This window comes from Haliotis rufescens, unplaced genomic scaffold (assembly GCF_023055435.1).
Source record: "Haliotis rufescens isolate VD_foot unplaced genomic scaffold, xgHalRufe1.0.p SCAF_166, whole genome shotgun sequence".
Taxonomy (NCBI): domain Eukaryota; kingdom Metazoa; phylum Mollusca; class Gastropoda; order Lepetellida; family Haliotidae; genus Haliotis; species Haliotis rufescens.
Window position 1 is genome coordinate 68051 of NW_025963853.1, and position 26216 is coordinate 94266.

At 43.1% G+C, this 26216-nt stretch overlaps 1 protein-coding gene across 5 annotated transcripts in view; it reads right to left on the reverse strand.

Annotated features, from left to right (window-relative positions):
• Positions 1-740: 740 nt before the first annotated feature.
• LOC124137727 (GRB10-interacting GYF protein 2-like) overlaps positions 741-26216 on the reverse strand; it is a 48669-nt gene continuing 23193 nt past the window's right edge. For all 5 annotated transcript variants that reach the window (XM_048397222.1, XM_048397220.1, XM_048397219.1 and 2 more), the window contains 20 exons: positions 26007-26121; positions 24866-24967; positions 23067-23131; positions 22577-22734; positions 21693-21896; positions 20810-20910; positions 20265-20365; positions 18914-19093; positions 18147-18389; positions 17126-17224; positions 16042-16131; positions 15155-15265; positions 14818-14912; positions 13817-13940; positions 12505-12683; positions 11770-11917; positions 10520-10616; positions 9048-9094; positions 8097-8219; positions 741-6265 (listed from right to left, as the gene is read on the reverse strand). In XM_048397222.1, the coding sequence (XP_048253179.1) occupies positions 6065-6265; positions 8097-8219; positions 9048-9094; positions 10520-10616; positions 11770-11917; positions 12505-12683; positions 13817-13940; positions 14818-14912; positions 15155-15265; positions 16042-16131; positions 17126-17224; positions 18147-18389; positions 18914-19093; positions 20265-20365; positions 20810-20910; positions 21693-21896; positions 22577-22734; positions 23067-23131; positions 24866-24967; positions 26007-26121 (2583 nt within the window). In that variant the 3' untranslated portion in view covers positions 741-6064. The remainder of the gene's footprint in view (positions 6266-8096; positions 8220-9047; positions 9095-10519; positions 10617-11769; positions 11918-12504; positions 12684-13816; positions 13941-14817; positions 14913-15154; positions 15266-16041; positions 16132-17125; positions 17225-18146; positions 18390-18913; positions 19094-20264; positions 20366-20809; positions 20911-21692; positions 21897-22576; positions 22735-23066; positions 23132-24865; positions 24968-26006; positions 26122-26216) is intronic.

The window sequence follows — 26216 nt, forward strand, 5'->3', positions numbered from 1 at the left end:
GATGTTATCAGTATCTGCTTCTACTCATATGAGGGGGATGGTATGTTTTGTTTGCACGCTGTGCTGTCGAGCCATGTTTGTTTGTTGTTTAACGCTGCTCACAGCAATATTAGAGCTATATGAGGGACGTCTGTAAATAATCTGGACCAGACAATCCAGAGAATGACATCATGAGCATTACGCAATTGTATCTATAGTAATAATCTCACTCCAGTTGTGAGCATGTATATTCATGGTAATGACGCTGTTGAGGATGGTCATGATGTTGCTGATGCTGATGATGTCGATGATAACGTGGATGTGCGTTGATGAATAACTAATAAAGTACCCCAGTGTGTTGTGTTGTAGTTTTGTATGTTGTGAGTGACTGAGCTGGATTTATCAGGCTTTTAACAACATTCCAGTTATATCAGCTTAATGTGGGAGGAGAGCCCGAAGTGATGCAGGTCTCAGGCGTTCACCACTTTGGTTAAACCCAAGGTGCTATAAAGCTAGAAACATAATTGGGGCGAACCGGGATTCAAACGCACAATCATAGGTTTCTGGCGTGCCAAAGGGACGCAACACTGCACAGCAAATCGCGGCGCCTTAGACGACTGGGTTACCCGTGGCCCCTCTTAATCATGAAATCTCTTTGGAACAGTTTTGAACTTCTGAAGAATGTTTTACTGCAAATAATAGTCTAAATCATACTTGCTGGCTGTGGGTTTGTTTATACACACAGAGTAACAAAAACAAAGTCATTTGAAAAATTGGCACTTTATTGCTCAATCATCATGGCAACACATTCAATAATTCAGACAATACACCACCCTCTCTATTAACATGCATCCATGAGCCTCTCGTTCTTCCACATCCTCACTAACTCACACACGCACATGCAAAGTTCAGAATATCAACAGCAAACTGCAAACTGTCACATTCGGACAAAATAATCTAAAATAGATGACATCCATACAAATATAGAATTGTGGTCAGTTTTATAACATTGTCAAACACAGGCATGGCTGACCAAACCACATCTGATCTCTGGGTTGGGTCAAAGTACTTGTTTACTTGCTGTAGTTAGTTAATGTAACTTCTTTCATTTGTTTGTCCCACTTTCTCAATTCTTTCATGAAGTACCAACACCTCGATGCAGCTCTTCCCCAGCAAAATCCTTGACTGGAACTGAGAGAGATGGTCTAATGCTGTTTGGAACTGTATCTCGGTCACACCTCAGTTGTCAACTTAATGTAAGACATGTCGTACTTTGAATCAACACACGAGCGAGCACTGGCAAGATACTGAAAACAAAAGCTCCTAATCATGGTGCTTCCTCCTCTTTAGAAAAATAGTTCAAAATTTAAACCAGAAATCAAACAATAGTTATCTTTTAAGTAATGCGTTAAGATCTTAAATAGGCAACTTAATCCAAATATATAACAGATTACGAACTTGAAGACAAGACATCTGAATGTATAAACAAAGCTTACTATTTTGATAACATTAAGTAATTCACTATTTTATGATCAATTCCAAAGGCAGGAAGTATTCTATAATCCAAGGCATTGGTACTCCATCAGAAAGACTGGTTCAACACAAACATCATAAATAGGAGACAACCCATACTCACTGTCTAGGACACGTGGTAATGATGTCTGACTGATCAAAACAGACAAAGCTCAGCATGGCGCAAGGGAGATAACTGGCAAAACAGGGGAAGTAACTGGAGCCGATTTTGCATAATGCCGCTACTAACGTTGGATTGTTCATGTTGGGCATCAAAACCTTTTTTACACAGATAACAAAAGTTACCTAACTTTGAGAGAATGAAAATGATATAGATTACAGCTGTAATTCAAAATTACTGCAGGCTTTTCAGACCTACATTTAATGAGCAACACCATCTTAAGACATTAATGAAAAGAAACAGATGTACATAGGAAAGAAATAGGTGATTAGCAATTTTGAAATTCAGAAAAATTGACTCACAAAGTAATGATAAAGGATGTAAATGAACATCTTGGAGCATTCAACCTGAAAGTATGTATCAACATGTTCACACTTATGTAATCTGACATTTATACTTGACATGGTATTGGTGAACCGAAACGTGCTCAAGTCTGTTTCATACAATAGACATTTCTGCAGTAGAGTACAAGTAGTATTTTCAATGAATTAGGATTACAATGAATCAACAAAATAACAGTTCCATCACAGCAGGAAGTCGCTTGTCAAGCCATGAGACTGACATAAACAGGCAATCAAACTAGGAAGTATCCATACTTGGACATTGTGGCAGCCTGATACAAGTTGCTCCTAGCAACAAGCTGGGGGACCTTGTGGCAGCCTGATACAAGTTGCTCCTAGCAACAAGCTGGGGGGACCTTGTGGCAGCCTGATACAAGTTGCTCCTAGCAACAAGCTGGGGGACCTTGTGGCAGCCTGATACAAGTTGCTCCTAGCAACAAGCTGGGGGACCTTGTGGCAGCCTGATACAAGTTGCTCCTAGCAACAAGCTGGGGGACCTTGTGGCAGCCTGATACAAGTTGCTCCTAGCAACAAGCTGGGGGACCTTGTGGCAGCCTGATACAAGTTGCTCCTAGCAACAAGCTGGGGGACCTTGTGGCAGCCTGATACAAGTTGCTCCTAGCAACAAGCTGGGGGGACCTTGTGGCAGCCTGATACAAGTTGCTCCTAGCAACAAGCTGGGGGACCTTTTGGCAGCCTGATACAAGTTGCTCCTAGCAACAAGCTGGGGGACCTTGTGGCAGCCCGATACAAGTTGCTCCTAGCAACAAGCTGGGGGACCTTGTGGCAGCCTGATACAAGTTGCTCCTAGCAACAAGCTGGGGGACCTTGTGGCAGCCTGATACAAGTTGCTCCTAGCAACAAGCTGGGGGACCTTGTGGCAGCCTGATACAAGTTGCTCCTAGCAACAAGCTGGAGGACCTTGTGCAGCCTGATACAAGTTGCTCCTAGCAACAAGCTGGGGGACCTTGTGGCAGCCTGATACAAGTTGCTCCTAGCAACAAGCTGGGGGACCTTGTGGCAGCCTGATACAAGTTGCTCCCAGCAACAAGCTGGGGGGTCCTCCTGAGTGGGGACAGTTCCTACATAGGTAAGAGTGCATGTCTATCGTTTTGCTTAAAGCTTCTTTCCATCTGCATCTCAACTGCAGACTGAGTGAGTGAGTGAGTGAGTTAAAGTTTAACGTCACATCGGCAATATTTCAGCCATATCGTGACGAAACAAAACTGCACACTAAAAACATGACTCTAAATATGCAGAACTTGTTACCGGAATCCTGATTGTTCAAAGGACATAGATTCAGTTACGCCTGTTGTATCATAGTCAAAAGCTGTGATCTTATCCATATTATGCACTTCTAAGCAGTACAGCTAAAACCAATTTAATTTAGACTTCAGTGAAACAGACCTAGCTTTTAGCAAATATAAATCACAATGTGTGACAGAAGGCATCAACACAGCAAGGGTTAAAAAATATTTACACTCTGCAATTGACCCATGAGAACAATCAGAGATAAGCCAAAATAGTGTCACATCGATTCAGTATTTTTTCTGATATTTATCCTTGTTCCACATGCTTACAGTATCATGTATTACAGATCATAGATGCTAGTATTCAGGAATACTGGTTAGGTGTACTTTATCATCCTAGAGCCAACTATATCAAAAGTATCCATCGTAATGTGACGGCCACTGTTCAGACATTCCAACATAGAACAGTAACTCGACTAGTTACATATACACCTGAAAAAAAGTAAAGCACTGCTTACTATACTCCTATTAAAAAAGAGTTAAAGAACATCCAAATGTTTTTAAATGACTATAGCTCATGTCAAAGCCATGACACATTAACCATAGTCATATAAAACAATCAGGTGTTGTTTAACTTCTTTTGAGTACTATATATATTTCAACATGAAACAGCCATGTCTGTATATCAGACCCTGTAATAAATTTCCAAAGTTAAATCCTCATATTAGCAAAAGTAAAACTGATTATGTTATGCACTTTGTAGCTATTCCATGGCAACAGATGCACTTAAGTTCGGAATATAGGACAAGAAAGACTGGGTGGTGATTAACTTTTTTCAAGGTGTATATTTTAAAAATAAATATTGCAATGTTACATAAGTCCGGAACCACATCTTTTAACCCTTGCAGTATCAATGGCTGATAACATGACATGTATACTGTGTATGTCATTGAACTCCAACAATACAATCCTGACATCATTCAGGCAAGAGATGCTGTACATTATGCATAGTTTAATTGGAAACATCTTTGTTGGAGATAGGAGTGTTGTGACAGCAGAGATTCTGCTCCTAGCTACTGGGTGAGGTGGAATCTTCATGGAACGTGTGTTGACACACACAGCAGCCCAGGAACTGGCTCAAGGTACTTACAAGCTTGTAGAATGACACCATTAAGAATTAATCAATAACATAATATTTAAGATATGACGGAGTCTTCTAATAAACATTTTGAAAATGTAATTTCCCCTCAAAGTGAATTAATATATGAGCTGCTACAATGATGTACATTTGGCAACATCCTGAGTGGACTACTTTATCTGTTGAACACTGATTCTATTAAGATGTTTGTGAGATGAGATATTGGCCAAAAGACAGTAAGAATCCATTTAAATAGATGCCATGTAGGCAGTTCTATGTAAATGGACACACACTGCCTTCAATAAATCCATTACCGACATTATCATCCATGGAAATCTGAACTCTCGATATTCTTGACATCACAAACCAAACAACACGTTCCGAGTCTGTTTGTTTTGCTGTATATTTTGTCTGAGTCAACTGTGTCGTGTCTGGAGACACAGCAGAATTCTTGTCTTCATATTTCAGCGACTGCGTTAAGCTATTACCGATGGGATTTCATTCATGTAACACCCAAATTCATTCAAGTATAACATCGTTACATAAATATCTAGATCGTTAAATTCGGTGCAATATGTTGGATTGAATTAAGTCAGGTTATTGCTATGATAGCAGCTTGATGGAACAGAGAATAATCTCTCTGAATAGCAAAGCCTAAAGTTTAAATTGTGTTTTACTGGTAACTACATAATAATTAAAAAACAACAAATCTCACTTCGGTCAACTTATGTGAAGCAGAGAACCTGTATAAAAGCCATGTATCCGGTTTGGATAATTATGCGATAACAATAAAAGTATGTTAAGAAATGCAGAAACTATTCAGGTTATCCTGGGCTTCATAAAGACTTAACATTGTGATCCCTGACAAATTCAGTTAAAATTCATCGTGCTTAAGTACTTGTTTTCTCTGGAACAATATTTTCACTAAAGAAACCAACACGCAATTAAAATAACAAAGGCACAAGCACCTTCTCAATATTAGATTGAAGAAAGAATGTATTGACATGGGACACTGGCCGCCTCCAGGACACATGGCAAAGAGAGGCCTCGAGTTGCATCATCGCTGTCATGTTGCATCTCACCAAGCAGCAGAAGCGGTCCATGACTCACCAACGTCGTTTTCAACTATCGACTTTCTTCAGATTTCTTTCCTCTTTGTTACTTTCCCTGTTGTGCAGCACCCTCTGACGATGGAAAATAGTATTTAGTATCACAGATATTTGCTTCAGGTTTGGACTATGTGTTGGCTGGGACGACCCGATCACAGCGTTGGAGGAATCCTGACCGGGTCCATCCTTCACCAAGCATATTCCATCACCAACAGGCAGATAGTCAGTGGTGTCCACCCGATCTACTTTCAATGGGGTACAGAAGTCTGTTGCTGAACAGTCACATCAGCCAATCAGTTGTTGAGGCACCAGCATTGGAGTTGGCGTCATCTGAATCAATCCACTATATACTAGCACACCAGTTAGTCACCATTCTCGTTCAATATCTGTGCCAAGACTGAAATCTGGAGGACAATTTTGCAAGTAACAAGCAATGAGGATATCATCTCAAATCTTGACTGGGCTGTGTCCAGCTTTGCAAACAGCAGGTCCAACATTGCAACAATCTCGGCAACAGAAAGTAAAGGAAAGACCACATTTCATAGCACCAATGTTCAGTCCACATTCTCGATCTCGCCAGCGTTGACCCGTGTGGGGTCAGCATGGACCGTGAAGCCAAGGATGCTCTTGTCAATCTTCTGCATCTTGCCCTTCTTCTTCTTGTTCTTGTTGCGGGCTGCCGACTCAGCATCATTGTTGTTGCTGGACCGGACCTCCTTCGGGTTGACTGCAGGTGCTGGGCCCCAAATACTGTCCTGTAAATAACAGGTATAATACTGTCCTGTAAATAACAGGTATAATACTGTCCTGTAAATAACAGGTATAATACTGTCCTGTAAATAACAGGTATAATACTATCCTGTAAATAACAGGTATAATACATACTGTCCTGTAAATAACAGGTATAATACCATCCTGTAAATAACAGGTATAATACTGTCCTGTAAATAACAGGTATAATACTGTCCTGTAACAAAATGCTCTTCTCTTTATAAGTTCAAAGGCCTTTTAGCAGACATTGAAGGCAATTATGTAAACCTAAGCATAAAAGCTCTTCATTCATACTGGTCATATTGTCATCCCTGGTGTCAGGGTACCCACCCCCTCCTAGTGTCAGGGTACCCACCCCTCCTGGTGTAAGATACATCCCTGGTGTCAGATACATCCCTGGTGTCAGGGTACCCACCCCCTCCTTGTGTCAGATACATCCCTGGTGTCAGGGTACCCACCCCCTCCTGGTGTCAGATACATCCCTGGTGTCAGGGTACCCACCCCTCCTAGTGTCAGATACACCCCTGGTGTCTGGGTACCCACCCCTCCTAGTGTCAGATACACCCCTGGTGTCAGGGTACCCACCCCCTCCTGGTGTCAGATACATCCCTGGTGTCAGGGTACCCACCCCTCCTGGTGTCAGATACACCCCTGGTGTCTGGGTACCCACCCCTCCTGGTGTCAGATACATCCCTGGTGTCAGGGTACCCACCCCCTCCTGGTGTCAGATACATCTCTGGTGTCAGGGTACCCACCCCTCCTAGTGTCAGATACACCCCTGGTGTCTGGGTACCCACCCCTCCTGTGTCAGATACATCCCTGGTGTCAGGGTACCCACCCCTCCTAGTGTCAGATACATCCCTGGTGTCAGGGTACCCACCCCCTCCTGGTGTCAGATACATCCCTGGTGTCAGGGTACCCACCCCTCCTAGTGTCAGATACACCCCTGGTGTCTGGGTACCCACCCCTCCTAGTGTCAGATACACCCCTGGTGTCTGGGTACCCACCCCTCCTGGTGTCAGATACATCCCTGGTGTCAGGGTACCCACCCCTCCTGGTGTCAGATACACCCCTGGTGTCTGGGTACCCACCCCTCCTGGTGTCAGATACATCCCTGGTGTCAGGGTACCCACCCCCTCCTGGTGTCAGATACATCTCTGGTGTCAGGGTACCCACCCCTCCTATTGTCAGATACACCCCTGGTGTCTGGGTACCCACCCCTCCTGTGTCAGATACATCCCTGGTGTCAGGGTACCCACCCCTCCTAGTGTCAGATACATCCCTGGTGTCAGGGTACCCACCCCCTCCTGTTGTAAGATACATCCCTGTTATCAGGGTACCCACCCCCTCCTGTTGTAAGATACATCCCTGTTATCAGGGTACCCACCCCCTCCTGTTGTAAGATACATCCCTGTTATCAGGGTACCCACCCCCTCCTGTTGTAAGATACATTCCTGTTATCAGGGTACCCACCCCCTCCTGTTGTAAGATACATCCCTGTTATCAGGGTACCCACCCCCTCCTGTTGTAAGATACATCCCTGTTATCAGGGTACCCACCCCCTCCTGTTGTAAGATACATCCCTGTTATCAGGGTACCCACCCCCTCCTGTTGTAAGATACATCCCTGTTATCAGGGTACCCACCCCCTCCTGTTGTAAGATACATCCCTGTTATCAGGGTACCCACCCCTCCTAGTGTCAGATACATCCCTGGTGTCAGGGTACCCACCCCTCCTAGTGTCAAACACACCCCTGGTGTCAGGGTACCCACCCCCTCCTGTTGTAAGATACATCCCTGTTATCAGGGTACCCACCTCCTCCTGTTGTCTCTCTAGTCTGGCCTTCTGCTTATACTGGCTCCGTTTCTCCAGGAACTGCCGACCAAACTCCTTTGCAGCACCAGACTCACCAAGGTACGACCTCACATAATCATGGACCTGTGGCACAAAATATCTAACAGTATATACAAGTGATTCATTTGGAGACTTAGATCTGTTATAACAGGAGTTGTCTGCCAAATTGAGTCTCATACAAAATCAGACCTTCATTAATGAAACAATAATAGACACACATTGTGAGTGTTTAATGCCGCAATCAGCAATATTTCAGCTATAGACGGGTCTGTAAATAATCAAGTCTGGACCAGACAATCCAGTGATTGACATCATGAGCATCAATCCACACAATTGGGATACAATGACATGCATCAACCAAGTCAGCAAGCCTGACCACCCTATCCCGTTAGTCGCTTCTTACGACAAGCATAGTCACCTTTTACGGCAAGCATGGACATTGTGAGAGAGTTAGGTTCAACATCCCCTGGAATACTATTTCAGTCACATGCCATACTAAAACTAATGAACGTTTGTATGTTGTTCAACACACTCAATATACCAGCTTTACCATGGTGGCCTCAAATAATCGAGTCATCGCATCACGATACAGAGATTTGTAGGACCTGGTGGATCCAAGCAGCTGATCCCACCATGCACCAGTAACCATGGTAACGGATACAAAGTAGGACTTGTATCAATGTTTATGATAATAGGGAAGAGAATGTATGGATGTAAACTTTTTATCATGAGGAACACAACATTTCGGAATACATGCTTACTCCTTCATCAGGTGAATGATACTGCATCGTCTCCATCTTGATGTTGTATCAAGTCTTTGAAAGGCATTTAGAAGTGATACACATAAGGAAGAGAACTTATGGATGTCAACTTCTTTAATATTTATTTATGATAACAGACCACAATTCCTACCTCATATGGAGAATCAACCTCTTGCAGAAAGGCAATGAATGTTGGAACTGAAAAATAGAATTGTTGAATAAACATCTGTAACAACATGAACAAAGTGATATTCCAAAACACATCCTTCATTGTAAGCAACAGATCCTACAAGTTGCTCGTTACAAGAACTTCGGAGGGGATTCCAGTCTGGTTTTGTTCATACTTCTCACAATTCAAAACCGGAAATTGAAACTAAGAGAGTGAACATGATTCCAGTCATAATTGAAAGAGGAAGGGAAAGAACAATATGTGAGTGAGTGAGTTAATATTTAACGCCCCCTCGGCAATATTTCAGCCATATCGTGAAGAGAAGTTATACGTTAAGAATACATATATTTAGATTAAATCGATGTACAGTAAAATAACTGGACTATCACAGATTAATATTTAAAACTAGCATACAGCCAAAAACAGATATCACTCTTTGTAACGATACACCAGCTGAAGGTGGATCCCCATGCTAGGGTCCATGGGGACTTACAGTACCTTTGCTGCCTGCATGGACCCCAGCCAGATTTACACCATCCCTTCAGGCTATTGATCTCCAACAACTGAAGGTGGATCCCCATGCTAGGGTCCATGGGGACTTACAGTACCTTTGCTACCTGCATGGACCCCAGCCGGATTTACACCATCCCTTCAGGCTATTGATCGCCAACAACTGAAGGTGGATCCCCATGCTAGGGTCCATGGGGACTTACAGTACCTTTGCTACCTGCATGGACCCCAGCCGGATTTACACCATCCCTTCAGGCGTTGGCAATTAGTGTCAAATTTAGCCACAGTTAAATTAACACATATTCTACGATAAAAAATGTGACAGAGAAAAATGACTTTGTATGACAAGATACAGGCAGTAGACATTTATAATCTCAATGAAAGATACCAGCATAGATGATGACTGAGGTGAACCTGGTATATGAACCCTTTATAACATTATCCTGGGCAGACTTAGGTACAGAACTCTACAGTGAATTGCCTTGCTTTATACCACTGTGAGTGATTGAGTGAGTGAGTGAGTGGTTCAAAGCCCCTTTTAGCAATATTCCAGCAATATCACAGGGGGATATACCAGAATTGGGCTTCACATATAGTCCCCATGTGGGGAATTCGAACCCGATTATTCAGTGTGAAGAGCGATCGCTTTAACCAGTGGGCTACCCCACCACCCCATCTTTAAGAGTGAGGTGTATTTTTTACTGCTTTCAGTTTCACCAGCAGTTCACTTAAATAATGTCATGTCAACTGAAAGCGTGAGGAAAAGAGCAAAAGACACAGAAAGTAGATGTGTCCCGCTTCGGTAAAAGCCATGAGCAGGGATCAGATTCAAGGTGGACCTGGAATATGAGCCTGCAATTAGCGGATCCTGGCATGACAAAGGGACGTAACTCCCATGTCACCCACTCCCCAGATTAACATAGGCAAGTTTTCACATGACCTACCATCCACTGATGATGCGAGTCCTGCGAGTGCCTTCTCACACCACTGAGTGAAATCGTCAACAGGCCTTGCTAACTGAAACATCTTGTGCACAGCATCCTGCAACACAAATTATTTCTCATATCAAACAACTATAACAATAACCATAATAAAACCATATCAGGATAAGAATAAAATGCACAAAATATTCAAATTTCTGTGATATCTAATGTATAGATGTACAAATAAATTTTAAATTTCTTCCACTACCGCTAAGTACATCAGAAACTAATGTACACTTCGTGGAGAGGGTCAAACTGCTTTCTTATACAGACGCCTTGAGTGAGTGAGAATGGCTTTACGCCGCTTTTAGCAATATTCCAGCAGTATCATGGCGGGGGACACCAGAAATGGACTTCATACATTGTACCCATGTCGGGAATCGAACAAGGGTCTTCGGCATGATGAGCGAACGCTTTAACCACAAGGCTACCCCACTAGAGAGGCCTGTAGTGTGATTGAGCTATGCTTAAAGTCACTTAGAACACCATGAACACAATGGGTCCTAATATGGATTCCAGCAGACAATCAGCACAACAAGTTGTGCACCTGTGCCCCACAGATCTCTTGAGTGAGTGAGTGAGTGAGTGAGTGAGTGAGTGAGTGAGTGAGTATGGTTTTACGCCACTTTTAGCAATATTCCAGCAATATCAGGGCTGGAGACACCAGAAATGGGCTTCACACATTGTACCCATGTCGGGAATCAAACCCAGGTCTTCGGCGTGACGAACGAACGCTTTAACCACTAGGCAACCCAACTGCCCCCATATCTCTTGAAGAGAAACTAGACTTTGTGGATCATTATAGACAGGAGAAGATTACAGTGAAGATGTAAATATAAAGTGCTAGCCTTCATACACGTTGTGAATGCTCAAAGTGCTAGTGTTAGCACATATAATACTCAGATTAGCTGAGATTTGAACATGTCCAAAGTTTAATGCTCAGAGGTAGTCAGTTTCACAATTCTGGGGAGGCAACACTGAAAGATTTTTCATATTTTGTGAGTTTGTAGTGTTTAATTGATAAGGATGTTGATTTTCTGAGCCCCGAGACCCAGGGGCTTGTCCTCAGCCAGGAACTTGATGATCAATGGTGGTGTTAGGCCATGCGGTCTCTTATACATGAGGCGGAGTACTTTGAACACTGTCTGGCCTAAACCTTCAGCCAGAGAAGTGACATCACGACTGGTGCAGTGTGGGAATATTTTGCTTACCTCCTCTTTCTTTGGTTTTGTCTGTCTGTTGCGGTTTGCAGTAGCGGCGGCAGCTGCTGCTGCTGCCGCTGCAGCTGCAGATGCATTAGTCGTTGCATTATTGTTTTGTTGGTTTCGTTTCTTGCCCCCTAACGCAGGAAACTCACCACTGAAAAAGTGTGGACTTGAGTGAGACACATGGAAAGTAAATACACATACCTCCACACACTGAACAACTGAAGAGACCTATCGTCAAGACTGTGCAGGGTTTATGGTTTTGTTATGTTCAAACAATGAAACAAAAATGTAGAAATAGAGGATTGTTTTGTTGGTCAGATTCACTTCAAAATTATTGAGTACACTTGCTCACATCACATGAAGTGATCTACACCCCTAGATCAACATACAGGTCCCCAATCCACAGTTGTGAGTCTTTGGTAAATCCTATAGACGTACGATAGTCGATAGTCGTAGCACTACAAACATTGGACTTGGGGCTCAGGTCATTAAGTAAGGAAGGAGTATGGTCTTAAGCCGCTTTTAGCAATATTCCAGCAATATTACATCGGGGGACACCAGAAATGGGCTTCACACATTGTAACCATGTGGGGAATCGAACCGGGGCCTTCGGCGTGACGAGCGAACACTTTAACCACTAGGCTACCCCACTGCCTCTAGGTCATTAAGTACACATACATTTGTCTTGTGCTTCTATCATTCTGTAAGCACGATCAGGAGCTGCTATTTCTCACCAACCTTTCTTTCTCTTTGGTTGCTGCCCTTCCTGAAGATATCACAGCCTCATCCCAGAACCCCAGGCCCCCCCCTGACTTGTCCGTCTTCCACACAGCGTTCCCCCCCCACCCCGTGGACTGAGCACCATTGCTGGCCACGTTGCTCCACATGCTAGGTGTAGCCATGGTGGCAGCTGTATTCTGGGGAGAGAGGAAGCAGGTCTCAGTATCATCTGACAAACAAACTCGTTTAATTTTCTTTAACTTCTCTTCAGTCCTGAGAGTATTATTCAGGGCTCCAGCATTCTTTAGGACATTTTCTTTCCGACATGTTATCATTCACTTTGGGTTCTGATAGTTATCTTTGGGTTTGCAAAATATTTAAACTCCCTTGCAGGGATAGAGTGAGTGAGTGTGTATGGTTTTACGCCGCTTTTAGCAATATTCCAGCAATATCACGGCGGTTAATTTAATACTGATGAGTGAACCTTCAGCAACCCATGCCTACCGTAAAAGGCGACTATGCTTGTCGTAAGAGGCGACTAACGGGATCAGTTGGTCAGGTTGGTTGATGCATGTCATCGTTTGTTTGTTTGTTGTTTAATGCTGCACTCAGCAATATTCCAGTTATATAATGGTGGTCTGTTAATAATCGAGTCTGGACCAGACAATCCATTTTTTTATATCATGAGCATCAATCTACGCAATTACCATACGATCAACCAAGTCAGTGAGCCTTATCACCCGATCCCATTTGTCGCCTCTTATGGCAAGAAAGGGTCGCTGAAGACCTATTCCACCCCGGATCTTCACAGGTGCATGTCACCATATATAAGTTGCCTGGATCTATGTTAATGATGTTAATCACTGGATTGTCTGGCCCAGACTCCCATTATTTACAGACCACCGTCATGTAGCTGGAATATTGTTGAATGAGGCGTTAAACAACACAACAAACAAACAACAAGATATCACAGGACACAAAGCCATGTCACACATCCGATTGTCATCTAAGTCGTCTCTTAGGACAAACAGAGTACTAGTGATCTATTCAGATGTCTCTCTAGGAGGTAGTGACCTATTCAGACCTGTCTCTCTAGGAGGTAGTGACCTATTCAGACCTGTCTCTCTAGGAGGTAGTGACCTATTCAGACCTGTCTCTCTAGGAGGTAGTGACCTATTCAGACCAGTCTCTCCAGGAGGTAGTGACCTATTCAGACCAGTCTCTCTAGGAGGTAGTGACCTATTCAGACCTGTCTCTCTAGGAGGTAGTGACCTAGTCAGACCTGTCTCTCTAGGAGGTACAGTACCATGTGGATTGTGATGCTGCATACCTTGGGCGGAGTGGGCTGAACTTGTTTGGCTTTCTTCTTGTTTTGGTCTAACTGTTTGGCTTTCTGTTCCTCCTGAATGTCCAGCAGTGACTTCAGTGTGTTCGTTGCAGCCTGGTTCACCGTCCTGTAACAGTGTCATCATACAGTGGAGGATCTCTCCTATACTCATGCCATGAAACAAGAGACAGACGTAGCAGGAACACTCTGCGGAACCAACGAGAATGGGGATGGTGCTGACAACCCAGGGGTGATGAGGGGGTGATGAGGTGGTGATGAGATGTAACGTGACTATAAGCCTAATGCCTCAGACAGCTTAGGTCGTATACTCCCCAGGGAGATGAGAATGGGGATGGTGCTGACAACCCAAGGGGTGATGAGATGTAATGTTACTATTAGCCTTGAGCCTAGTGCTTGGGTAGTATACTCCCCTGGGAGATGAGAATGAAAATCACATGCACACGGATTCACTGACCAGGGGAATAATATAAGGGTAGCTCTATTTTCCAGGGCATAATCATTTGCAGAAGCCTGAGGTCTTTTATTAACGGCCCGACAAAGGAGCATTATAAATCAACTTATTTTTATTGTTATGATGATCACAGCTTGCTAACTTGTCTTCAATCTGGAACAGGTTGAAGTGTGCAATCAATCTAATAACCTTACACCGACTACCCCCATTGTGACCACCTGCAAGGTTCCAACTTAAATGGGCAACAATGACAGTGAATGTATCAGGGAACATTTCTTTTACCACAATTGATTGGAGTGATGAGTGAGTGAATTTTGTCTTCAGCTGTTGTTAGCAATATTCCAGCGATATCGCAACAGCCTGTAAATAATCAAGTCTGAGTTAGGAAAACCTGAGCTTGATTGGATGGGCATCAAAACGCTGCTGTTGAGATACCATGTTGTTATTGTCTGAATATGCTGGCTGTGATTTTTAACAGTGTGGTTTTGCACAATTTCTATACATACTGGGTGTTGAGAAGGGGGCGACTTACATTTGTGCTCCCCATGACTTCTGCTGTTGCTGTTGTTGCTGCTGCTGCTGTTGTTGGATGGCAAACATTTGCTGCCTCTGAATCTCAAGTTGGCGCTGAAACATAAAATAAATGTCATAAAATAAAATTCATAATTTCCTTACAGATATGCCACCTTGACAATCAAATTATATCATGAGGTCTTTGTTTGAAACAATTACTTGAAACATTTCAATCCATCACTATCTCTCACTTCCCCTCAATGTCACTGACTTACACTGTCATCCTTAAATACCGACATCCTATCAATTCCCCACAAATAACACTCCCATTCTATCACCACCACTGGTCAACTCACTTCTCTCTCCTGCATCTGTCTCTCCTCCTCCTGCTGTATCTCTGCCAGGGACTTCCCTTCGTTCGCCTCCCTCTGCTGCAGCTGACTCGCCCACTGCGCAGTGGCAGGAAGCTGACACAAAACAGGCAAATCAAAATCAAGTCAACATTTCAAGCAATCTCCAGTGTTTGTCCATCATATTACACTGCAGTCAGTAGCACTCCTACTATAACATGGCAACTTGTATATTATCAGTCTGGACCAGGCAAACCAGTGACTGAAAGCATGAGCAACGATCTATACCATCAGGGTGTGGTAACATACAATCCATCAAATCAAAAAGCCTGACAACCTTGTTATTTTTAACAACAAGCATGTGGCACAGGGGATCTTAACCCAGGCAGGCTCCACAGAATCCACACAGGGATATTTGTCTGTTTGTTTGTTGTTTAACGCAGCACTCAGCAATATTCCAGCTAGATGAAGGCGGTCTGTAAATAATCAAGTCTGGACCAGACATTCTAGTGATTGATATCATGAGCATCGATCCACGCAACTGGGATTTGGTGACATGCATCAACCAAGACAGTGAGTCTGACTACCCAATCCCGTGAGTCGTCTCTTACAACAAGCATAGTCGCCTCTTACAACAAGCATAGTCGCCTCTTACGACAAGCATAGTCGCCTGTTACAACAAGCATAGTCGCCTCTTACAACAAGCATAGTCGCCTCTTACAACAAGCATAGTCGCCTGTTATGACGAGCATGAAGACCTATTCTACCCCGCATCTTCACGGGTCCACACAGGGATAGCAAGTAAAACTTGCATCCAAACTTCCTGTGAACTAATATGAGCTCCGATCAGTCAGGTGACGCCAAAGTATCTTATATGGCATCAGTTCGTGTACCTGCATTCGAGCCAACTGTTCTTGTTGTTGTTGCTGGAGACGTCTTAGTGCCTCTTGTTGAAGTTTCTGTTGTTCCTGACGCTGCATCTCCTACAACAAAAAGTAACCAAATATAAATCATGCTAAAAGACTTTGTCAATACTCCTGATTTTCTAAACATCCAATCTGAAGCTGTCATAATCCTTGCTTATCAACTTACAGGTTTGAAATTTGACTTAAAGTTTTCCAATGCAAAATTTATATTTTATTTATAAATAATAGCAACTATTGAAACTATTGTCTGAAGTGAGTGAGTGAGTGAGTGAGTGAGTGAGTGAGTGAGTGAGTGAGTGAGTGCTGTTTAATGCTGCAGCCTGTAAATAATGAGTGAAGGCAGGACAGACCACAGACTTATAGTATGAGCTTCAGCCCAGGGCATCGCATAGTTAGTGAGTGAGTGAGTGAGTGAGTGAGTGAGTGAGTGAGTGAGTGAGTGAGTGAGTGAGTGAGTGAGTGAGTGAGTGAGTGAGTGAGTGAGTGAGTGAGTGCTTGATTGATTGATTGATTGATTGATTGAGCGAGCGGGTGGGTGTGGTATTTTCCACCACTTTTAGCAATATTCCAGCATCACCACGGCAGGGGCTTCACACATTGTACGCTTTAACAACTAGGCTAACCGATCAACCAAGCCACTGAGGCCCCACCTGATCCAATTGTCGCCTCTACAACAAGCACTAGAGAGCAGGCAACCAGTGTTAACCCAGACCCCCCAGGAGAGATCTAACACCGAGGTGTACCTGTTTTCTGAGCATCGGGTAAATGACTCCGTCACTATCAACCAAGCCACTGAGGCCCCACCTGATCCAATTGTCGCCTCTACAACAAGCACTAGAGAGCAGGCAACCAGTGTTAACCCAGACCCCCCAGGAGAGATCTAACACCGAGGTGTACCTGTTGTCTGAGCATCGGGTAAATGACTCCGTCACTATCGACCAAGCCACTGAGGCCCCACCTGATCCAATTGTCGCCTCTACAACAAGCACTAGAGAGCAGGCAACCAGTGTTAACCCAGACCCCCCAGGAGAGATCTAACACCGAGGTGTACCTGTTGTCTGAGCATCTCTCTCTGTCGCTCCTCCTCCCGCTGCTGCTCCTGCTGCATCTCCTCCTGTTGTCTCTGTACTTCCTGCTGCCGCAACATCTCCTGCACACAAGAGTAGCGTCATATAACACACTTTTACTAACTTTCAACACTTATAAGTTGTTTGTTTTGTTTGTTGTTTAACACCACACAATATTCCAGCTATATGATGGCGGTCTGGAAGAGTCAATCATGTGATCGATATTGGAGCAACTATCAACACCAACGGCATCATGGCAGGCAATCAATCAAGTCACCAAGTCTGACCACCCGATCCATTTGACCTATCCCAACCAGGAATGCTCACAGGGAAACTATTTTTTGTACTTTCAAGAACATTCAAAGTTTTTAAGAAAATGTCTTACTCTAAAAACTCCATCTGCACCTACATCAAAGATCACGACCAGTCTTCCAGTGTCATCTCCAATTATTATTCAACAAATAAACCCTAAGTGCAGATGACTTATTCATCAATGGCAACCCATGCGATGGTCCATTGGAAAGTAAATCAAAATTGGGAACTAACATATTCTTCTAAAAACAGTTAAAGTGAGTGAGTATGGTTTTATGAAGCTTGTAGCAATAATTCAGCAAGATCACGGCGGGGGACACCAGAAATGGGCTTCACATCTCAAACAGTTAAAAACCTGGTCTATTGTGCTGACATATACCACTCAATGTTTGATAGAGATAATCAGAAATGTGCCATCTAAATATACACTTGACATATCATGAGAATGAGTTTTGTGTATCAGGGAAAGATAAAGTACCCAATAAAAGGTGGAGTAGGTTGTCATGACAATACTGTAAGACGACAGATCAGTGCTAAAGTACCCAATAGAAGGTGGAGTAGGTTGTCATTACAATACTGTAAGACGACAGATCAGTGTACCCAATAGAAGGTGGAGTAGGTTGTCATGACAATACTGTAAGACGACAGATCAGTGCTTGTTGTTTTACCCTGCACTTGGACAAAGGTACCCACCTGTTTCTTGTGTTCTTCCTCCAGCTGTTGTCTGTGCGTCTCCTCTTGTCGCCTCCTCTCTTCCTCTATCATTCTCTTCCTTTCTTCTTCCTGCTTCCTACGAGCTTCTTCTTCTCTCTGGACAACAAGCTCTTCTTCTCGGCGACGCTGCTCTTCTCGCATTCTCTCTTCTTCTCGTTTACGTTCTTCCTCCATTTGTCGTCTCATTTCTTCTTCCTCCCGACGACGGATTTCTTCCATACGCTATATGGAAAGTAAGGACTCTTTTCAAACCATTTTTATTAAGACATTTTAATTCAGAATTTCACACAACAGATCTTTTCATCATTCCTGCAAAATGTTTCCTCAACGTCAAGGACAATATGGATGTGTCTTCACAATCTGCATCAAGTTATCAGATCTCTCGGCAAGACCTTGTTCTTGGACACTTCAGTAATTATGGAGCTGGTGATAGCTATTCTAACACAAGGAACCCATATACTTCTTAGCATCTAATGAATAGTGTTCCAAATATTGTCCTGGGCAGTTCAGCATTTATGTCATGTCACATACATGCTGTGCATGCAAGAAACTTCTTCGAGAGGCATTTAGAAGTTGGAGGACTAAATAAGGATAAAATATATGGATGAACAACTTTATTACAATTAGAAGCGACGATGCTTGATAACGGTGTTAGAACCTACACTGAAATGTTGCTCCTAATTGTAATAAAGAAGTCGTTCATCCATATATCTTCTCCTTACTTTGTGCAAGCAAGGCCCGCCTACCTTCAGCTCGACCTGTCTCTGTCTCTCTAGCTCCTTCTTCTCTCGTATCATCTTCTCCCTCTCTATGGCTATCTCCTCCTGCTGTCTCTTCAGCTCTTCCTGAGTTCTCTGCATCTCTATCTGACGACGTCTTTCTTCTTCCTCCTCCTGCTTCCGGCGAATTTCTTCTGCTTTCTGTTGCTGGTTTAGACAGAATAAGGTTACGACACTGGATGATAAGGGAGAACTGGCAGCGAGCCCTTGTGTTACAACACTGGATGATAAGGGAGAACTGTCAGTAAGCCCTTGTGTTACGACACTGGATGATAAGGGAGAACTGTCAGTGAGCCCTTGTGTTACGACACTGGATGATAAGGGAGAACTGTCAGTGAGCCCTTGTGTTACGACACTGGATGATAAGGGAGAACTGTCAGTGAGCCCTTGTGGACAAATATTCGCCCAAACAGTGTCAGTGAGATGGGTTAACACACTTTGAACAGTATTTCTGTTCCATCACAGCATGTCAGTGTAATATGGGAGGAATACAGGTCTTCAATGTCTACCACATTAACCCATGAAACCCAAGTGAGTGAGTATGGTTTTACGCCGCTTTTAGCAATATCCCAGCAATATCATGGCGGGGGACACCACAAAGGGGCTTCACACATTGTACCCATGTCAGAAATCGAACCTGGGTCTTAGGCGTGACGAGCGAACGCTTTAACCACTAGGCTACCCGACCACCCCATGAAACCCAAGAACAAGGGTATGGTACGGAGAAACCAAGGTCATAGTCAGGGTGAATCATGGATACCAGCACACTAAGGGACATAACTCTGCACAGTGACATGCAGAGCCTTAGACAACTGGGTGCCGTTGTACAAAACAATCTTAGCACTTCGTAAGGCTGTGTTAGGTATGGGAGTGACGATCACCTTAGCGCTAAGATAGCTTTGTACAATGGCACCCTGGACTACCCGTGCCCACACTGCCATAAGAAATCATTAAACCTGGCTCATGCAAATATGTCTAACTGTCTAGGCGGACATGAGCGGCCACACATTCTACAGTCAGTCGAAACATGAGATAAGTCTGTCAGGCAAAAAAGTGTTAAATACCATTACTTCAACCTGAAACCCAAAGAAAACCAAATTGTCTAAACTGACAGAGGATGGTAGTTTAAACAGAGGCTACTGTAACAACATTCTAAGTCATGCATCAAAGGATGAACATTTTCATAAGCAGTAACCATAGCAGCACTGCAACAGGTCCGGTTTTGATGGCAATTTGGAGCAAGCACTGACTATGTTTGAAAGTTATAAGTTATAAGATAGACACAGCAGGACTCTTCACACATATGGGGACTACTCACAGCTTGCAGTTTTTCCAGTTGCTGCTGGTTCACAGTGTTGGGTGACATGTCACTGGGTGGCGTCTCCAGGTCCCACACACTGCTGGGCTGAGACCAAGCAACTGCAACATACACAGAGCTACAGATAAGCAGCGTATTGGCGTAAAATACCAAACAAAATATTCAAAAAACAATTACTTTCAATTAACTTGCGTACAGAAACGCATGCATTAAAGGAAGAACTCAAATTATAAAAACAGCATGCGTAAATACCCAATGAAGCAATTTCAGCATGCGTACAATGGAGCTAATATCCAAAACACAATTATGAGCTAATTTACTTTCCGAGTCAAGCCTGTATTTAGAACCATTATTTACATTTATTAAATCAAAAATGTTTACTCATTTTGGGAAAAACCCAATAGAGTGATGAATAGATGAGTGAAAAAATATAGGTTACCCAATGAAAAATGTAATAACCCAATTAAAATGGAAACCTTGGAGTCCTTGTGACTTTTGCCCTTGACCTTAAATAGCGGGTCAACACCTGGTTTTAGAGGACTTACCTTGTCCTGGAGGGTGCCCCTCCCCTTCTGCAGCAGGGCCAGGCTGGGGCATGTGATATGCTGGGTGGGAGGTAGTAGGGGTGCCCTCTGCTGTCTGCGGCCTGGAACACAGTGGTAGCTTCCACATCATCTCTGCACAGACTCATAGCACTACCCCGTTATTGGGATGGGCAGTCTTTTTGTTTGTTTGTTGTTTAATGACACACTCTATATATTCCAGCTTTCTAACGCTCTCCCTAAAGTAATCTAGTCTGGGCCAGACAATCAAGTGATTGATATTGTGAGGAATGATCCATACCCTCGGGGTACAATAACATCCAATCAACCATATCACCGAGCATCAGATCTCATGGCTGGCCTCTTACCACCAGCAGAAGTTGCAGGGGACCTATTTCACCAGGATTCACCCCAGGGTGGATGGTCAGTCAAATCAGCAACAACTTTGTATGTCACCAGTGCCTAACCACACAATATTAAATATAAATTGAGAATACAGTAATCTACAATAATAACGAACTCAAAGGGACCACTAATTTTAGTTCATAATAACCGGTTCGTTATAAGCATATATACAGCATGTATACAACAAATGGCCGGGACTAAAAATAAGTTTGTTATATCGGTCAGTTCGTAGTTTACTGTATATGTTAATAATTGACATAGCGGAACTGGGGGACACTACAAGGTAGGGCTGCTTGAATCAACAAAACAAATGAAAAATGTAGATTTCTCTCTGGTACAAAAGGGTTCAAATTCCAATGGCTGATTGGTTAATTTCAAAGTACCACGGACTCAAAGACCTAGGTATACCCCTACTGCCGACATAGCACTTCTGTATGACTCCAGACTTCTGTCTTAAAGCACAAATACTAATTCAACTCACTGTGGGGACAGCCTGTTCTGTTGTTGTTGTTGCTGTTGTTGTTGTTGTTGCTGCTGTAGTTGTTGTAGCTGCTGAAGTTGCTGCATAAACATAGGTTGTGTCTGCATCAACATCTGCATCACCATCTGTTGCTGCTGTGGTGGAGACATGTTCTTGAATGAATCCTGTTCTTGCATCTGTGTCATCATCTGGACCTGCATCTGTCTGCAATAATCAACACTCATCTTGCACTTGAAACACCTCAGGGTCCTTAGACGCAAACTATTGCGTCCTTATACTACCAAAACATATTGAGAATGGACATAAATACTTTATACTGCAAGTCCTGGGTTTAGCTGTTTGAATCCTAAAAGAATTTCACAATTGTTGATGGAATGTTACGTATAACATTCCTATTCTGGTAAGAAATACTCAAATTTCAGAGTGGCAATAGCTTATAGGCTTAAGGCTTCTGAGCATGAGCTATGATATCACATCAGTTTTGTTTGTTTGTTGTTTGAAGCCGCAATCAGCAATATTCCAGCTATATGACGGTGGTTTGTAAACAAACAAATCTGGACCAGACAATCCAGTGATTGACATCATGAGCATCGATCCACGCAACTGGGATACGATGACATGCATCAACCAAGTCAGCGAGCCTGACCATCCGATACGGTCAGTCGTCCCTTACAACAGTAGTCACCTTTTACGGCAAGCATGCTAAGATAATGAAGCCTGGGACAGTGGTTAATGGGCTGAACAAAGAAGCATGCCGTGAGTGCAGGAATACACACTGCCTATTTGATCCACACAGTTCATCAGCCAGGATGGGGTTCTGCCCTAGAACAAAAACTGTTATTCAAATATTCCTGGTACTCTGTGAGATTTCGGTCTCCCCTTACCTCATGAGCATCTGTTGTTGCATGAGCTGTTGAAGGAGAAACTGTTGAGGTATGATTCCAAGCAGGTCCTGAGGGGGTGGAGGAGTGGGCGTTGGCTGCTGTGTGGGTGGGGTCTGTTTTACGGGGGCTTCAGTATTGGCAGCTGTTACTGGGATGTTCTGGCAATGAAACATGGAGTAACAATGAATGTGGAGGAGGAAATTGATTTATTTTTTAACATATTGTAGCTTGAAAGGGGTTGAATATTTTTCTATTCAAGGAAATATAATTTCTTCCTTCTACATTGTTCAAAGACACTAAAAATTACTAAAATACACCATTTGTTTTGTTCATAGTTTATTCACTGTTTTCGGTAAATAATGACTTTGACATGTACGATCACAGCACAAGGAATGTGAAAGTCCATGTTCATAGTTTATTCACTGTTTTTAGTAAATATTGACTTTGACATGTACGATCACAACACAAGGAATGTGAAAGTCCATCTTACCAGTAATGGAGGTGGTGTTGGGCCAGCTAGGAATGGAACTCGGCCCCATCTCTTGATCAGCTCTCCTGAAATCGTACAAATAACAGTGAGGTGAAATGGGTCCCCAATCAAAATTGCGCAACAAAATCGAAATCCAGTTCATAAACTGTCTTGATAATTGATTTGACTGTCTTGACTGGGTGCTGCCATTTCGTTTGAAGCAAATGCAATTATGAGGACCAATCTGATTGGTCCATAGGAGAGACTTAGAAGGGACATAACTTGTAATAGCCACTGGTGGCGCTACGATCGAGCTTAGGAATTCCACCCTAGTTCGGCAAGGGTGGAAACTGGACTTTTAAAGTCAGCAATGTCTCTTGTCTCAGGAAAATGACTTATACAGTGACGTGCATGCATGTGTCAGTGTCTGTGTGTGGCGGCTTGTACCACTCCGGACTAATACCAGTTTACTAGTGCAAGCCCATTGAGATACGATGCCGGAGTTTTAACATGAATCCCCCACTAGACTTCGAGCCAACCAGTCGTTCTTTTATGCCCTTAATGCCAAGCATCAGGCATGGTAACAACAAGCACCATCTTTTAACATCCTTGGGCTGTATCCACTAGCCCATGGACGTGCTTCTAACAAGAACAGTTTACTGTAAATCTCTCCGTTCATAAAGGAAGTTGAATAAGTTGGATGAATGTTACTTTAGAATGCATTTTTCAGTCTTAGAGCTTGATATGCCGATGACAATGACCTAAAACAAGGTTCCAACTTACTCGGATTTTAGAAGGCAAAACTTGTAATGGCATGGTTAAAACAAGCATGAAATACTCATATCCCCCACCAATATGGCATGTCCAGTTGTGTGCAAGGCATTAGACCACAGAAAACGAGCACTACTGCCATTTTTAGTCGAAGTCAAAGTCAAAGTCATTGCTATGGAAGCCTTGAAAAGAATGTTTTTAACAAAAAATAAAACTATCAAAAGGCACCAGTTCACCACCAGACCTATTTACGTGCCAAGTTTGGTGAATCATATTGTATGGTTTTCAAGACCTGCTCCAGAAAGCAGCGCTACCGCCATTTTCAGTATAAGTCAAAGTTGTTGCCATGGAAACTCGAAAAATACATTTTTAAAAAATCCCAAACTATCAAAAGGTTCTCCACTAGACCTATCTATGTGACAAGATTGGTTAAGATATATGTCATGTTTTTTTAGTTCTGCTCCGGAAACGAAACGTGACAGACAGACGGAAGGATGGATGGGCGGAAGGACAGATGGATAGCACCCATTCCTATATCCCCCTTCCACTTCATGGCAGGGGTAATAGGTTTGGGGAGCCTCAAGGGCACACTTTCATTCCAAGTGGCACAGTTAAGGCGAGGTGAAATGGGGTTTAACGCCGCATCCAAGATTATTGCACTTAAAAAGCGACCTGCATACATGTGTGTGTGTGTGTGTGTGTGTGTGTGTGTGTGTGTGTGTGTGTGTTGCTGCTTGTACTGGTTCAGACTGATGCTGATTTTAGAATGCTAGCACACTGAGATACCATGCCGCAGTTTAACATGAATACCCCTCTCAGACACAGTGTACTGACTCCGAGCCGACCAGCCCTTTGCTTTAATGCCGAGCGCCAGACAGGGTAACAATTGGTACCATCTTTTAATGTCTTTGGGTATGACACAACCGGGGATCGAATCCAGGACTTCCAGCTCTCCAGGCGGCCGCTCTACCACTAGACCATGGAGGCGGTCCGGCACACCTAAACATCGTTATGAGCATGAACAACATGGTGATGGAACTTGTACATACCTAGCTGCTGGAATCGTTCATCACATCCCCTTTTAACCAGAAGACTCATTGTAAAGTAACCAGCACTGAACCACTGGGCCATCTCCTCTGGGTTAAAAGGACCTGAAAAAGTGGAGTGAGTGAGTGGGTGAGTGAGTGAGTTGATGAGTAAAATCTGATTTCAGGGTCTGCACACAATACATGTTATCTCTTCATCTTACAAACTAGTAATGTACTTAATCTCCAGTGTTTGTGAGCCTGGTAAGTTTAGGTAGAGCTCAGAAACTTCAAGGAAACACTATTGCAGCAGGAAGGCATCTATCTCAAAGAGACAAACCAGCAATGGAGACTCCCATATTTTAGTCAACATGGCGCTAAGATCACTTTGTCAAGCGGAGCCCGACTGGTTACTTTGGAGACATTGCGGTAACTTGACACTGCTTTAGGCACCTTATATGACAAGCAAGGGTACTAGGATCTTTCCTGATAAAGGAGACCCTAATTATATATAACACAATAAGAGTTATTAAAGTCTGTGTCAAAAGCTTTTAAGTATTCAAGCCCTAAACTTTCACTTGACATCATTTTTAGTAGATCTCAGTGTTATTACATGGACTTAAGCAAAGCTTACAGGACCAAAAGACATTTTACTAGAACTATTACTGGAGCTTTGAACTACTGTATTCGACATAATAAGCGCCCCGCTCTAATAAGCGCCCCAGCGATATTAGATAATATATTGGCTAGTGAACAATCCTAATAATACGCGCTTGTGTGTTATATGCACTTTTAATTATGGGCAATTAAATTCTTGAAAAATATATCTGTTGTACATAAACATTTCAGGCTGTCGGATAAAACCACAAAATTTATCTTTCAACTCTTTTTTTGTCACCAAAATAATATTCTAATAAGAGCCCCCTATTTCTAATTTTGAGAGCGTCGAATACGGTATTGGCTAAAGTAACAGACTGGCATTACTCCAGTGCTCAAAGTCATGGATTTAACCTGTACCACTCAACATTTGCTAAGGACCACTCCTTGGACTTCAGATAACTATATTTTAGGCCTTGGCAGGAGAATCTAAATATTCTAACAATGCCTCCTAAGAGATACGTTTCGTGTCATGTCCCTTGTGATGTCCTTGTGGGTATATGTGTACCTTGGACATCTCCTTGGGGATCCCTGTAAAACCACTTGAGGGACTCTTCATGACTTAGAGGGACACCTTGAGTCCGAGGGTCCATGGGACCTCTCTGTAACCTGTTCTCTTCATCCTGATCAGAAAACAGCATTTTTATCTCATGGAAATTCTACCTTCCATGATTATCATCAACCTTCTTCCACTCAACAAAGTTTATGGTGAATGTGT